The sequence below is a fragment of the Callospermophilus lateralis genome, chromosome 3, assembly GCF_048772815.1.
Source record: "Callospermophilus lateralis isolate mCalLat2 chromosome 3, mCalLat2.hap1, whole genome shotgun sequence".
In the NCBI taxonomy this organism is placed as follows: Eukaryota; Metazoa; Chordata; class Mammalia; order Rodentia; family Sciuridae; genus Callospermophilus; species Callospermophilus lateralis.
Genome location: NC_135307.1, coordinates 193,847,024 through 193,863,616, shown reverse-complemented (window position 1 = coordinate 193,863,616; position 16,593 = coordinate 193,847,024). Strand labels below are relative to the sequence as shown.

Below are 16,593 nucleotides of genomic sequence, written 5' to 3'. Positions count from 1 at the left end.
CCTTTTTTAATGTTGTAACCAAAACATTTGAAATTAAATATGTGGATAAACTTTATTTCCACCAGCTGGGCTGCTCTAGACCTCTTCCCTAGCTGTGACTCTGTGCTTTCTTCCTCATTTGGATGGTGCTACCCAGTAGAGTTGCCATAATCAGAGTATGAGTATTTAAATTTAATTGAAATTAAAATTGCACATTCATTTCCTAGCCACACTAGACTCATTTCAAGTGCCAAGTGGCTACCATTTTGGACAGCACTTCCATAAACTAGAGCAAGTGCCAATGCAGTTGAGTCAATTCTTGCCTCACCCTCCCTCTGAACTGGGGACTCCTTCTAGCCCTCTGTCTCTCCAGAATGCCTGTGCCCAAGCTGTCTCCTTCTCTGCGCTCTCATGGCCTGGACTCTCTGCCCTGCCTCTGCCGTTTCTTACCCCCTCCATGCCTCTTCTGCCCACTGAACCTTTTCTTTACTGTTCCCTCTTGCTACTACCCTGATTTCTCCGGCTCTTTGTTTTCATTCACTTTAATCACCTTTCTCAAACTAAAGAGACACCATGATGGAAAGGTGGTTAATTACTCTAGCCAGCAAAGGCCTGGGAAGTACAGCTGTAGCTTTGGAGGTCTTGCCTGAAGGCTTACTCGGCTTACTCCACTGCCAACCATCTAAATCCCTGGGCTTCAGTGAGCATGCATTAACCATTTCCTGGCAGGTCATTTAAGGCCTGATGCTGAGTCATCTTCTATAGTGGAATTTTTGCTTGTTCACAAGATTTGTCCAGAAATGAGCTGATTTTCTAAGCCTATTCAGGAAAATAAGTCTCAAACATAATTAAATTTCCCTGGAGGGGCACCCTCAACCCCACATGAAGATGAGGGTGCCTGGAGAGCTGCTCAGAAGTGTCGCCAGCCATGCATGAGTACCTGTGCACTCCCAGTCACTTGGGGGCTGCATTCCAGTATTAGCTGGAGCCCTTCCTCCTGGGCTGGTGGCTGGGCTTTGACTACTACCGATTAGATAGCAGAGAGAAGCAAAGTTCTGCAAGGTGAAGCTTATAGACTCAAGTTCAAAACAGCTGACGGCTCCTTTTCAAAGGTGCTCAGGGCTTACTTCCTGAATTCCATCACCCTTGCTTCCTGTTCTGCCCATAGAGTGGAGGCTTACCAAGTGCCAGGCACCCTGCTGAGCACGAGTATGTCTGTGTCTATGTGTGCACATGCGCATCTCATTTAGTCCTTGCATCTAGATGAGCAAATTAAAGCCCAGAGATGTGAATTGAACTGTTCAAGATCAAAGCAGACTGGAAAATCACAGAGCAGGGACTCATCAACTCCAAGGTCCATGTTCAGCATTACTTTTTAACACTTGACTCCTGAGTTTTCCTTATTCCCTTCACTGTGGTCTCTTGTTTTTGACAACTAATAGAATTGTTTCCTTTTATTCTAGATCCCTGGCTTTCCTTCCCAGCTCCCAGCTCCCCTACTACCCACTCTGTCCTCCTGCACCTGACAACACCACCACAGTAATAGCACAGGACCCTCCTTCCAGAACCCTGCCTGGCAATTCCTTCTCTCCTCTCCTCTCTTCTTCCCCCCTGAGGAAACAACACATCTCTTTCTTGTGGTCTTTCTAAAATGCAAACCAGCTCTCTTGCCACTGAGTAAATCCCCTCAACTGCCCCTAGACTAAGGCGTTCCTGGATCTGGTCCCTATGCTGCTTGCCCTCTCCTGCGCTCAGTCATACAGTGCGTGATTCCAGCTGGACCCTGTTCTTCCTGGTGTGCCTACTCGTCCTCCAGGGCTTACCCAAAGACTCCTCTAAAGGCTTCCTGAAACGCTGAATCTAGGTGAGGATTCATTGCTCCTGTTGTCCTCTTCAAGACCACAAATCTCTACAGAAGCACTGACCACATCATGCTACCATCACTGTTTTTCCTACTGACCAAAGATCTTTGAGAGCATGCACTCTTATTCATCTCATCAGTGCCCTACATGATTCAGGCTTATAATCAGTGTGAATTGCTTTCCTTTTTTTTTTTTTCTTTCTTTTGTGGGGATTGAACCCAGGGCTGCTCTACCATTAAGCTACATCCCCAGATCTTTTTGAGACAGGGTCTCAGTAAGTTGCCCAGGCTGGTCTTAAACTTGCAAACTTTGTCTTGGCCTCCCAAGTCACTGGGACTCTAGGTGTGTGCCACCACACCCAATTATTGTGCCTATTTTAACATACGCCCTCTGATGAACATTCTGGAGTTGTAACAAGTAGTCAAGCAGTAGAGCTGGCCTTAGTCTCTTCTTGAAGTGCTGGAATTCCTAGTGGGATGGCTTCCCAGAGACAACTCTGCTTACAGAGGATTATATGAAAATCTTAACAGTTTAAGAACAGTGTAGTGGGTTGGGGATGTAGCTCAGTGGTAGAGTGCTTGCCTAGCATGCATAAGGCCCTAGGTTTGATCCCCAGCATGATAGAAAAAGTGTTAAGGTTTAGATATTAAGTGTTTCCCAAAAGCCCAAGTATGAGACAATGCAAAGAAGTTTAGAGGTGAAATGATTGGGTTATGAGTGTTTTAACGGGATCAGTACAATAGTCTCCAGATGCGGATTAAGTGGATGGTAACTGTAGGCAGGTACAGTGTGGCTGGAGAGGTGGCTCCCTGGAGGTATGCCTTTGAGGTATACATTTTGTCCTTGCAGAGCTGAGTGCTCTCTCTCTGCTTCCGATGTGATATGCTGAACTTCTTTCCTCTGCTACGTCCTTCCACCATGATTTCTGCCACACCTTGAGCCTCTGGGGCTGGAGTGGGCTGTCTAGGAACAAGACCTCTGAGAAACTGTGAGTCCCCAAATAAACTTTTCTTCCTTTAAAATTGTTCTTCTCAGGTCTTTTGGTCAGAGCAGCAAAAAAGATGATGAAAACAAAAGGTTTAATATCTATTAAGTTCCCTCTGTGTACCCTAATACGCAACAGTGATTTTAATAATAATAATAACTATAATGATAGTTATAATTGCTATTAATAGTAACAAAATGTGTTTAGGGACTTACATTCAGGATTATGGATCGAAGGTGCTTCTGTGCAAATGCATTAGCCATATCCTGTGGGAAAAAATAAGCAAATGTAAGGAAAGATGGCATGCACACACGTGTGATTAGTAACCAGAGGAAGGTGATGTCAGCTTTTCTTTTCCCTTTCTTTAAGTTTTCTCCCCTTTCCAACAAAAAGTGGGTGAGAAGACAAATCTATTGACCATCAAATGTATCTTACACTCTATCAAGAACCACCCTTCCTTTTTAATGAGTGCAAATCAATTCAAATAGAACTTTCCACCTAATGGCACAATCAACCACATGTCTTCACAGAAGGACATGGACGATGAGACACTGTGTTACAAGGATGCTGGCAATGGACATTGCGCAGAGCACGAGCAGCACGACGATTCCCAAACTACAGGCATCATTGCAGGCCATTGCCCAGGCTGGACAGGACTCTGCAGAAGCACCGACTCCAGACTGAGCAAAAGGCTAGCCCCAGCCCCTCCTCCAGCTCCCCAAAAGTCAGGGATGGGGATGGGTGCCCCAAAACAGACAGTAACCCCATCGCTTCTCTCTTACTTAGAGAGTAATGTGCTCTCATAATAGGTTCATTTACCGTTTTAAAAAATCATTATATTTGGCTTAGATTTTGACAGTGATGATTTGCTTATTTTGCATGCCCAGGAAATAAAGTATCCTACACAAATGAACCTTCCAGGGAGCAAAATCTTAAAGGTTTATTATTTTACCATTCTTATGCAAATCTTTAAGAATATATACATTCTTTATTCTGAAGAGACTACAATGGTTATAATTTAATCTTTGCCAAGGACTCGGCTTCATCAAAAAGAACAGTGATTATTCTCTGCTATGACACTGTATCACCCTGAAGAGCTATTGAAATGTGAAGCTATTTTCCCCTAAACAAAATGGTCCCAGATTACAATGCTTTTAATTTTCCTGACAGCTTTTCACAATAGTGCCGTCTCCTCCTTCCAATGTCAGCCATCACTTCTTCCCAATGTTAATTAGTATGATTTCACTTTCTAAGCTGCTGCCTTCACCTAATTTCATAGATAATTCTAAGTCAATAAGCCTGAAGGAGATGAACACCTCTCCTGTGGTATAGTATCTATGATCTCTGTCATTTTCCCTCAAGCTGAAAGGCCTTCCTCTTTCATTTCCAATTTCTACTCATGACCCAGATGACTGACACCGCCAGGAGCTCTACGTTTTACTTTGCATGCCTTGAGCACGTACTGCTGGCAGAGAGGAGAGTGGCCTAGAAACTTCTTTGGTATCTATAGGAGGTCAGTCGAGATTTAACCTTGCTGTGATCAGTAATGGACTGTGGCCGGGAGCTGGAGCACAAGGTCTCACACTAAAGCCTCTCCTTGACACTAGGGAAGGGAGCACTCATTGCCTTTGGTATCTCGTAAAGCTGGCCTCTAGAAGCTTCCTTCTAACCAAGACATGAGCATGTGGGCTCCCTTTTGTCAATTAAGTCTTCTTGAATTCCCCAAAGCATGTGGATTGACCTTCACCCTTTTGCTATAACAAATTAGGAGGCGATGCTTCCATGGCATCATCTGGGTGAAAGTCACAAGTTTTTTTTTTTTTTAAATATTTTTAGTTGTAGATGGACACAATATCTTTATTTATTTATATTTATTTAGTGCTACAGATGGAACCCAGTGCCTCACACATGCTAGGCAAGTGCTCTACCACTGAGTTACAATCCCAATTCTTTAAAAAAAAAAAAAAAAATTTAGTTGTAGATAGACAAAATGCCTTTATTTTATATTTATGTGGCACAGACTACTTTTGAATCTGACCTTCCTTAGCTGACCACAGAATGTGCAAAGCAAATCACAAAGGAAAAACTGGGCCTCACTCCCTGGGGCAGACCTGCCTTCAATCCTTCCTGTGATGCTGAGCGCCCTTGGGTCCTGACAAAGGAGATTTACATCTTTCAACCTTTCCCTGGGCCTTGGCATAGCCTGAACATCCTGATCCGCCCATAAGATTCCTGCCCAGCTTTGACCTCCCCACCTGGAAGACAGCCAGGGTCCCTTCCACACAGCGGTGCTACTTACAGTGACAGGCAGGTCTAGAGGATTAAGGTGCTTGTCCTGCCGGCAGAAAGCAAAAAGCACAGAGAGAAGCAGACGAATGAGCTTCAGCTTACATTCAAACGAGGAGGACTCAGAAGGAGGAGTTTAACAGAGCCACACCATCCAGGACAGACAGGATAGACAGAACCACAGATGTTTTTGCTCCTCCCTCTATAATCTATCAAGAGTTTGGCCATTCCACTTGGACTTCCCTTTATGGAGCCCATGATATTGACAGAAAACTAAAAAGCCTTAGTTCTGTACACGAGTTGAGCATTTATCAGAGAGACCTATAATGTTAAGGGTTGGAAGGGCCCTCAGAGATCATTTAATCTGGCCATTTCATCTTACAGGAAGAGAAAATGAGACCCAGAGAGGTTAAAACATTTGCTCAACAAAAGGCAGGAAAAGTAGCTGTCTCAGGCCCCTTGACTCTTAGGTAAGTGCCTGTTCTACTGCCCAGATGATGCCAGGTTCTCTCATTGTATAACAGGTGTCCACATAATGACATCCTGATGAGGTAAACGCGCAGCTACTGCTGCTCTGCTATGGGGAGGAAATAGAGAGGCAGTGTGATTTGCCTACTGTCACATAGCTAAGCAACAAGGAAAGAGAGACATATAGGATTTGGATCAGAGGACCTTTAAACAGAAAACTTGGTGCTAAGTTCCATTTGTTTGAGACTCCTCAGAACTCAACAGAGGTGCCAAGAGGGTCTTGCCCTTCCTTATTCTTGATCCTCTATCCCAGAAGTTAGCAAGCTAGGGCTATACCAGGCGTGTTACACGCCTGTCTGTGTAAATAAAGTTTCACTGAAGACAGCCACACCATTCATTTACCTGCCCCCTGTGGCTACTATGGCTACAAAGGCCAGGCTGGACAGCTGCCACAGAGACTGTATGGTCCATGAAGTGGGAAATATTTACTCTGGCCTTTTAGAAGAAAAGTTTTCAGGCCCTGCTCTGATCTAAGACCCAGCTCCTTTCCCCTCCTGGTGCCTTCCCAGGGCTTACTTAGCCAAGCCACCCTGCTGGGCTCTGACCACAGAAAGTCAGGAGGAACTCATGGGAAAATGGTTGCATTTCTGTTCTCTACAGAGCAAAGACTGGATAGAGTGAGGATTCTCTCAGAAAAGCCCAAATGGAAAGTTTGGAAAGGCAGCCACAGACCTGTCGCTTGTCCTCAGGAGCCTTCAGAAAAAGTGCGTTAATCAGTGCGATGGCGTAGGTCTGAATCTCCTGGTTGGAGCTGTGTCAATGGAGAAAAGAAGCAGAGGGAGATTAGAAGACCGAGATCATACTCACAGATGGTTTAACACAATCACTTGTAGACTGTAAACAAATCACAATCTGGGGCTGAGTTTCAAAAGCATTTAAACTGGGCATATTCATGATCCAGCAAAAGAAATTTATGCAAAACAGTAATCAAAATTTATTGATCAGGTGTTTTACTAGAGAACTATTAAAAATCAAAGAATGTTAAGCAATCCAAATATTTCCATTAGCAACTCTGTTTTATATATATGAATCCTGAGTATTACTAAAAATCATGAATTTGGATAAAGATTCTTTTTTTTTTTTGTCTTTTTTAAAAAAATTAATTCATATAATGGTTTAGAGGGTTGTTCAGTTGTTGTCTTATAGCACTACAGATTGAACCCACGGACACTCTACCACTGAGCCACATCCCCAAGCCTTTTAAAATCTTTTTATTTTGAGACAGGGTCTCACTAAATTGCTAAGGCTGGCCTTGAACTTGTGATCCTACTGCCTTAGCTTCCCTCCTGAGTCACTGGAATTATAGGAATGTGCCACTATTGTCCAGCAAAAGTAGATTCTTAACCTTAAATTCAGGGATCTGCTTAGAGACTGTGAACCCCAGAATGGCTCAGAAATTATTCTATGTATTTAATTAAATATATGATACTTTTTCCAAAGAGAGAAGAGTCCATAGTTGGTATTAGATTTTCAATGGTGTCTGGGATGCAAAAAAGTTTTAGAACTACCCTGTCAAAAGAATCTTTGACATGGGAAAATGTTCAAGATATTATTTGTTTAAAAAAAATTACCAAGGTACACATAATATGCGTAGTAAGACCCCAATTTTATTAAAAATACGGAAAGAAAAAAACCTAGAGGAATATTTAATACTTAACAGTGGTTATGTCTAGAGTGGGATGGTTGGCCAAAAATGTACTTTATTGTGCTTTTCTAAAGTGTGACTACAAACTTATCCTACTTTATTAAAAAAAAAAAAAACTTGGGCTGGGGATGTGGCTCAAGCGGTAGAACAATTGCCTGGCATGCACGTGGCGCTGGGTTCGATCCTCAGCATCACATACAAACAAAGATGCTGTGTCCGCCGAAAACTAAAAAATAAATATTAAAAAATTCTCTCTTTCTCTCTTTTTCCCAAAAAACAAAAAACAAAAAACAAAACAAAAAAAAACTACACCCATTTTTGGAATCTTATAATCCTGATACTTGACATCCCCTGCCACGTTGTGGAAGCATCCTGTGGCTCTTTTTCCAGTGGGGCTCATGGGCTTCCTGGTTAGGCAGGGACACCTCAAGACTCTATGGAGGGCACTAAGTGGCCCCTGCCCACACAGCAGAACATAAATGTGCTGATATCAGCCATGGGCTGAAAGTGGTCATGACAGATCTCTAACAAGTGCCATGGTCCTCTTTCGTCCTCAGGGAGGGAATTGGGGATGTCCCCAAATCACACACAAAGAAACAGAGAGGTAGGTTCAAGGTCACCAGAAAATCTGAACTCGATCCAGTGACCTTCATGTTCCCTCCCACTAATCAACCCTGTTGGCTCTTCAGGTATGAAAGTTAAAACTGAAGAATTCCTTAAAAGTGACAAGATAAAATGAGAAGTGCAAAGAAATCACTGTGCTTTTGTTTTACTTGGATTAGGAAGGAAACATGGGTCAGGAGCATAACTAAGTAAAGACGGAGCTGCTGTACACTCCCAGTGGGGAACCATAGGGGTGCAGGGAGTCTGCAGCATTATACCCCTGGCATTGGGAAGTCCAGCCCCCTTCAACTGTATAGCCTGGATCAAACTGCAGAAAAGGAACGGAGAGCAAAGAAACAGTCCTTCCAAAGGTTCATTTGCCATCTGGTTTTATTATCTAACAAAATGTTTTAGGATGTAAAAAGCCTCTTAAAAAAAAAAACAAACAAAAGCAAAACACCCTGAATTTACTGAATACCTAAGATGTGCTGACCTCAATACTAGGCCTTTTAAAAATCTCCTGTGTCCTCACAGTCTGGGAGATGGGGACGCTAATCTAGAGATGAGGAAACTGAGGCCAGAAGAGACTAACTAGGTAACTTGCTGAAGGCAGAGACCTTTAGGCCGCAGAACGTGGTGGATCTTTACTGGTTCCTGAAGTCACGTCTTGTTCTTTCAGCAAGCATTTACCCAACAAATACTGAGCTTCTACTTAAATCAAAGCCAGGGACACAAAAATGATCAGTCCCTGTTCTCATAAAGCTCCAAGTATAAGATAGAAAGGAGATAATAAAGACACTGTATTACATATAAATATAACTATCATAGGTACGAACAGAGCCCGTTAGGGCCACAGGAGAAGCAGCATGTAATTCTGTCTGGTCCCCAGGTGGTCCCCAGGGGAGACTGGGAGAAGCTCCACTGTGGCCTTGTGGGGCAAGGAGTTCAGACAAGCGCATGATGTGATCAGGCTTGGATCATGGGGAGAATCTGACAGTCGTGTGTAAGAGGTGATGGATGAAGGATGTGCACAGCTTGGAAGACATGAAAAGCAGAGGTGGCACTAGAAGACAAAAGAGGAGGGATGAGAACAAAGAAGTGGGAAGAGGCAGGGTGGGGTCTCTTACACCTGCAGGTGCGAGATGAGCTGTCCCACGGTGATTTCCTCTGCTATCTTCTGGTACAAACTCTGGCTGTTCAAGACCATGCTCTCCAGGATGGCCAGGGACCTCTGAAGGATTGACACATCCACCATGGGCTGGCTCACATATCCTGCAATCTAGACCCAGAGAGGAGCAAATCAGTTGGGAAGCTCAGGGCCCAGGAGAGCTGAACAGCAGAGCTGAGCCGCTGAGGCACCTTCCTTGGGCATGCCTGTATTCGGGCTGCTGTGGCCAGGTGGACAGTTGTATCTGGTTTATGGTACCCTGGCCAATGTGCCAGCATTCCCTAGGCACAAATATCTTAATGGCAGATTATAGTAGTCACTCAATTATGTTTCCTCAAAATCTAAGAGCTCAATCCTTTTCTTCAAAACAAGGATTTAGGTGTGAGAAAGCTGAGCAAGTTGAGTGTGGAAAACTATAAAGATTTACTGATGCTGGAATCTCATTTTATCTCATCTACTCTGCTTCTGACATACACTTTCCCCCATACACATTCAGAACATCACAGACTTTGAGAGGCAGAAAGGACCTTGAAGTCTTTTAATCTAATCCCTCTTTTCAACCCCCATTATAATATCCTTGACACATGGTTATTTCACTTTTGCCCAAATGCCTCCAGTGTTTGGAAGTTCCCAATGTCCCAAGCCAATAATGGGGAAATTCTAGGTCAAGGGATATATTATTCATTGGCTGTAGTTCAGTTTTCTGAATTGACACTGACCCCTCTGGTAGAAGAAAGGAGGGTAAAACTGGAAGTACCCCCCTTCTATCCACAGTCTTCAATCTGACAATCCAAACAGGCTAGCTTGCAGATTTGTAAATAGAAGGCAAATTTGCAAATGAAATGCACATTTTCTTTTTCAAAGAGAAGGGAGAACCAAGAGGGAGAGGGTAAGAACACTCGGACAGCACCAGTAAACTGGTTGGTTTATTCTGAGTCTCAATGACAACCAATTCTACTTGGACCATATTCAGTTCTGAGATGCTGGCTCCCTTTTCAACACAGGCCCTGAGAATACACAGCCCTTGACTTACAATGATTCAAAGTATGATTTTTCAATTTTTCAATGGTGCAAAAGTGATATGCATTCAAAAGAAGTAAACTTTGATCTTTCCCTGGACTAGCAATGACAGTACTCTCTCTCTCATAGCACCAGGCAATGGAAGCAAGTTGCCACAGCTTCCAGTCAGTCACATGATCATTAGGTAAATAACTAAATCTTTACAGTGTACTGATGTTCAGCAGATTCAGCATATTAAGCGCATTTTGGCTTTATAATATTTTCAACTTACAAAGGGCTCATCAGGTTGGAACCCACTGTAATTTGAGGAACATGGTGTGAATTTATGAGGAGTCAAAAAAAGATCAGAGCTTGATGATGAAAAAATCTGGCCCCAGGGAATACAAAGCTTATCCTCACCATAGTGTAGAGGCTGTACTGTCTGTATCTCCCCTTAAGCCCAGAGGATAACTGGCAACTGAGGGAGAAGAGAGAGACAGGATTTTGGAGGCCTCACCTGCTTAATAAAGGTGATTGAAACCATGTCCCAGGAGACAATGCCATGGTCCATGAGCTCTAAGAAGGCAGTCAGGGTGAATGCCAGCATCTCACTGTAGCTGAGACATGTGCAACACACACACACACAAAATAATACAAAGATTCAGATCCGGAACACAAGTGTGAAGGCAGGCACAAAAGGGACAGATTTCAATGTAAACACCCCAGGGAAAATCAGCTGAAGGAGCTGTAACTGCCTGCATGCACACCCAGCCAGATGTGGAGCAGTCAGCCCAGGTCTCTATCGTCAGGGGAGAAAGTGTAGCTGGGTGACTGGGCTTGCCTTCTCTGTGTTGCTTCGTCTCAGGGACACAGAATCACTCATCTATTTCCCAAAACAAAAAAAGACATCAGATCTTATGTCCCATGTTAACCTTCAGGCCAAAAGGCAGCAGGGTGCAAGAGAAAGAGCCCAAGGCCTGGACGTGGGTTCAGTGCCTGCTTAACAATTTACTAACATGGACATTTTATTTTCTCAAAGTTCAACTCTGTCCTCTGTAAAACTGAGTTAGGCTCCCAGGGTTGTGGTGAAGGCAGCGGATGCTGTACACAGAGCGTTACAGTAGTGCTGGTACAGAGTAAGGACTCAACTGTTCTTTCTTTTGTCTCTCCTTACACATTTAATCCCCCATGCACCTGTACAGCGATCTCTAGTTAGCAAACCATCTTCCCGTTTACCAGGCATGTTCAGACACATTAACCGTAATACTCCTCAGACTGCTACCGGAAGGCGGGCGTTATCCCCATTTTGAAGAGGTGGAAATTAAGGCTGGTCTACCCTCTACTCTCAGGAGGCTGCAGAACTCCTGCGTCAGTGCTTACGGCAGCCGAAGGCTTTAGGACTCTAATGCAGCTGGAAAATGTAGACTTACAACAAATACCTATGATTAGTCTCTCAGTTTGACAAGGAATTTCAGAAGCTGATCCATCGCCTGAGAGATTTCTGACTCCCTGTATGCCAGCTCAGGCTCCGCAGGCTTAGCTGGAAACCCAAGCACCTGTCCTTCACTGCTGATCACAGGCATGGCTCCCCACCACATCTGCCTAACTCTGGAGGACTGTAAAGATCTCGTGGTGAGGCGGAGTTCTGGATCTCCTGCTCCCTAGGAAACTGTGGCAGGAGATGGCTAATGGTAGGGGAAAGCTGTGGCAGACATGGAGGAAGGTGGTGTGCTTGCGTTCTCACATGGGGACAGGGTGGGAGGTGACTGGAGAAGGAGGGAGGCAGGCAGAGGGCTGTTAAAACAGTCGTCCATCCTGGGAGACAAGGGGCAGTCTGGTCTGATCACTACCCCTCATCAAGCCAAGCATGTCCCATACATTAGCAGGTCTGTCATGGGCAGACCTCTTCCTTCTTGGCTTCTGTGGTCCCTGTTTTGACAGTCCCTTGGCATAGTACCGTTTTGTACTGTTACTTAATTTGTGAGAGCACAGCCAGGTCTGAGATGTAGGATCACAACGGTGACTCAGCCCTCTCCGTGTGGACTCTAGTGTCCGGCACACTGCTCTGTGTGCAGAGGTGGTGGTAAACTCTTACCTCACTCAGTGAAATGAGAACGGGAGGCCCTGCCGTGTGGTAAAGCCTTTGAAATCCCTTGGAAGATGACAGTGGTAATACTCACTGAGACAAGAGCTTGGTTCCACTTTCCACGAGCCTCGTCAGCACAACAATGCCGTCCATGTTGATGAACTCGGTGGCAAAAGTCACGTCAGCGGAGAGCTTGGCCAGTTCCTTCATGGCATCTAGCCGGGTCTCCATGCTGGATGACTGGGTCCTCTCCATCAGCTGGCGTGCAGCCCGGGACTAGGGGACCAGGGACAAAATACATGCCATCTGCTCCTTGTGGCAGGTGAGTGCTCTGTGGAGAGCTCACAGGGGCTTTTCTGTAGACATCTGAACCCCCAGCAGAGTTAGTTTTTCACACTGCTGAATATATGTTCACAGGATCTGCCAGGGAGTTCCAGCATGCAGCAAGCCGAGACCAATCTGCAGTTATCTGTGCCTTTTCTGTACCACCTTGGTCTATGGATTTTTAAACAAAAACAGCCCTACCAAGGAAATACAGAGAGATCTGGGAGATCTACTTACTGTGGCAAGATGCAAGAGAAACAGACACTGGTTTAATAGGAGTTTTCTGTTAATTAATGTTGTCAAACAGCAGAAGAGGTTTCTCGGAGGAACTAACTCCCTGTCACTGGAAGCAATCGATGAGAACCTGGACGACCATCTGTCAGATATGCTATAGAAGGAACTCACACACTGGGTGGTGAACTGATCTGATGATCTTTAAGGTCTCTTTTAATCCTAAAATGTGATGAGTCTGATATTTTTTCTTAAAAAACTTTGCCTCAAGGGCCATATGATCATTCCCCACAGTAACAGTCCTAGGAAAACAAAGAATCCAAGGAGTCGGATACCAACAACTTCAAAACAGCTTTGGAAAATAATGCCAGTGAAGACACCACTCCCTCCACCACACCAACTTTTCCTAGTGGGACCTGCCTTCTTGCCACCAGCCACAGTTCAATCCCTCTTCTCTGTGAGCTCACCCCTCTTTCCTTGTGCTCGACTTAACAAGTTCACAGTCTCACCTCATCATTCTATATTTTTAAAATCTAACCTTCTCTGCTGGGAGAGCCAATACGCCCCCAGTCCTTTCCCTCACACTGTTAAGCAAGTGACTGAAGCCCGTTCGGCGACCAGCTACAGTCAAGCCCCTCTCCCTCCCCTTGTCTCTCCTCTCGTACTGTTGAAGAAGGCCCAGAGCAGCATAGCGCTCTCAGTGACACACAAATCCTCCAAATCCTACGGTAGAGAGAATGCGCTCCACAAGAAAAGGTCACAGGATAGAGCAATTTGAAGAGCACTGGTCTGCATCACACTTAGAAACTTCCAACCCAAATGTCAATTTTCCTCCAGAGACAGCATTTCTGGGCTCCTGCTCCAGAGAGATGAGCTTCTGGGAAAGTCAACTACTCCATGCGAGAGGTCTGTAAACTGCTTTGGTACTTCCAGAAAAGTAACTCCCAAACTGTCATGTTCAATTAGCAGAGTTTAGGAGGGGAGAATGAAGTTCTTAAGCTGAGAAGAGCTCAGGAGAGAAGGCAGAAAAACACGACGGTGAAAAAACCGGCCCAGAGTCACAAGGGAAAGAGCCAGCTGGGACTATTTTTTAGCTGTGTGACAAGTGGCAAGTTATTCAATCTAAGTCCTCATGTCCCTGTCTGCAAAATAGGCCAAACTCATTGCTATTAGGATTAAATAACATGACATACATGCCATTATCAAAATACAGGCATTCAGTGTTCGGTGGTCTCCCTTCACACACCCACCTCCTCTCAGGTGGACGAGGCTCTCCCTCACCGTGAAAACAGGCTCCATCACACCCTTAATTTCCTGGCAGCCCTTCTACAAATGTGACCAAAGCTGCACTCCTGGGAGGTCTTTTTCGTGGGACTGGCACTCAGGGTGGTTTCCTCCAACTGGGTTTTAGGTCCTCAGTGTCCTGATGTAGGAAGGTCCTGTTCTGTTAATTACCCTTCCTTCCTGCACCTTCAATCTTCCTCTCTCCCACCTTAACACCATCTCAAGGACACAAAAAACTGCAAAGGAAATCAACAGCCTCAAAGGGTCAGAAAGGTGGAGAACTAGGTATATGGGGTCCAAAGTAGGAGAGAGACCTTCCACTAGATCTTTGTCAAACTATGATTTCTGAAACATATTAACTTTTTACCTGTTTTTTGAAAAGCACGTCTTTTTGACTCCACATCCTCCTTGAGTTACTGCCTTCTCCAGCTACTTCCTTTTAAAACCAAGCCTTTTAATGCAGCGGTGACTCCAGGTCTTAACCTTCTTACCTTTTATTCAGTCCACTAATCTGGCCACCAGCGCTTCCCAGCAGAACTGTTTCTCACTTCTTTTTTTAAACTCGGTATTGAAAAACCCAGGAGTGCTTAATCACTGTCCTTTTATTTTTCGTTTTGAGACAGGATCTTGCTAAATTGCTTAAGGCCTTGCTGAGTTAATGAGGCTGGTCTTGAACTTGTGATCCTCCTGCCTCTACCTCCTGAGTTGCTGGGATTATAGGTGTATGCCAGCAAACCTGGCAGGAACAGTTTCATGAAGATCTTATGTGCGCTTGACCTCCCAGGTCTGTTCTCAGTGTACCTTCCCTCTCTGCTTATTACAAACTGTAAACCACACCTTCCCCCATCCTGACTCTCTCCCCTGCCTTCAGCTCCTGAGTCACTTCACGCTCCAGGTTTTCTTTCTTCTCTTCCGGTGGCTTTTTTAGTTACCTTTAAGGGATGCTCTTGCAGAAGTCAGGGGTCATCTTGGATTCTCCCTTTGCCATCTATATCCAGTTCTTCACCATAGCCATCAGGGTTGTCTCGTGAGTATTTCTCAGGTCCCTTCATGACCAATGGCCTCACTGGGATGCTAACGCTCCTTACCAGCTCTGAGCTGCTCATCCTCCCACCAGCCTTCCTTCTTTAGTCCATCTTCCACACTGTCACGAAAGTCGTCCCTCTAAAATTTAAATCTAAGTAGAATGTACCTTCCATCCTAAAATCCTCCAGTGTCACCACTTCTTTCTAGTGGACCGTGGGCAGGACATGCAAGAGCTTCAGTACCTGGCTTCCCAGTGAATGCCACAGGCCTTCAGTCACCTTCCCAAACACACCTCTGTACTCTGACATCCTGACTTCTCTGCTTGGAAACTTTCATTTTCTTCTTTCTCTGGTAATTCTAGCTTATCCATTAGCATCTCAGCTGTGTCCCGTTCTCTGGGAAGGCTTTCTGGAAACCCTCAGGCTGAGAAGGTGGTCCCTCTCTGAGTTCCCACAGCTCCCTTAGCAACTCCCTCCTGAGACCCTTGGGAGAGGTACATCCTATTTGTTTGTTTGCTGTCAGGAGGCTGTGAGAGCAAAGATCTACTTTTAATTGCCACAGTCCTAGGTTCTAGGTCAGTCTGGCCTGTGGTGCTCATGACTGTTAAATTAATAAACTCTTAAAGAGGGAAGAATACTTACCGGAGATATAGCCAATTGTAAGATTGTCCCATTCTTAATGTCACTGCGAGTCTGGAAAGCAAAGAAAAAACAAGACAAAAAACAATGAAGATACTATATCAAAATAGCATAAGCAACCAGAACCAACAGGAACTTCTGGTCATCTTTAAAGTCTAGTCAGTTCTCCTTCCCACAGGTTCCACATCCATGGATAATTGGAACAATAGAAATTCTGAACAGTGGGATTTTTTTCCTTGTCATTATTTTTTAAACAGCATAGTATAACACCTATTCACAGTATTGCCTTTGTGTTAAGTATTATAAGTCATCTACAGATGATTTCAAGTATGAGTGGTACGGCCAGGCATGGTGGCATGTGTCTATAATTCCAGCTCCTTGGGAAGCTGATGAAGAAGGATCACAAATTTGAGGCCAGCTTGAGCAACTTAGTGAGACCCAATCTTAAAATAAAAAGTAAAAAGGGCTGAGCATATGGTTCAGTGGCAAAGCATCCCTGGTTTGGATCCCTTATTGGAAAAAAAAAAAAAAAAAAAAGCATGAGGGGATTGCCTAGTCATATGCAAATACGGTGCCTTCTGAGCATCCAAAGGTTTCGATATCCCTGAGGTCCTAGAACCAATCCCTTGTGGATACTGAGGGATGACTTTAACTGACACTGATGCTTTTCAGCCAGGCTCTCTCCTCTTGCTTGTTCCTTCTGAGAGCCTCTTCAAGCACCCTGGGCTCTCAGAAGTCAAATTCACTTTTTCCCAGTCACTGGAGGAGAGCAGGACCGGCGCTGTCTCTTTTGCCCAGGGAATAACGCTTTACCCAAGAAATGGAGCTACCTGGATGTTAAGACCTGCACTGCTTCAGTCCTCCTGTACTAACCTGTTCTGTGATGTAGAGCTGGGGACCATCTGCATATCGCAGGGTGTAGTACTCCGGGTTTGGCAACGACCACCTA

The 16,593-nt window shown here is 44.7% G+C and overlaps 1 protein-coding gene across 3 annotated transcripts in view; it reads right to left on the bottom strand.

Annotated features, from left to right (window-relative positions):
* Window positions 1-16,593, bottom strand: part of Elmo2 (engulfment and cell motility 2) — a 39,430-nt gene that overhangs the window by 10,591 nt on the left and 12,246 nt on the right. For 2 of the 3 annotated variants that reach the window (XM_076852015.2, XM_076852016.2), the window contains exons 4-10: window positions 16,518-16,590; window positions 15,648-15,698; window positions 12,236-12,417; window positions 10,573-10,672; window positions 9,016-9,167; window positions 6,313-6,391; window positions 3,042-3,092 (exon numbers count right to left, since the gene is read on the bottom strand). In XM_076852015.2, the coding sequence (XP_076708130.1) occupies window positions 3,042-3,092; window positions 6,313-6,391; window positions 9,016-9,167; window positions 10,573-10,672; window positions 12,236-12,417; window positions 15,648-15,698; window positions 16,518-16,590 (688 nt within the window). Of the gene's footprint in view, window positions 1-3,041; window positions 3,093-6,312; window positions 6,392-9,015; window positions 9,168-10,572; window positions 10,673-12,235; window positions 12,418-15,647; window positions 15,699-16,517; window positions 16,591-16,593 lie in introns of those variants that run through there. The other variant, XM_076852017.2, reaches the window with a different exon arrangement.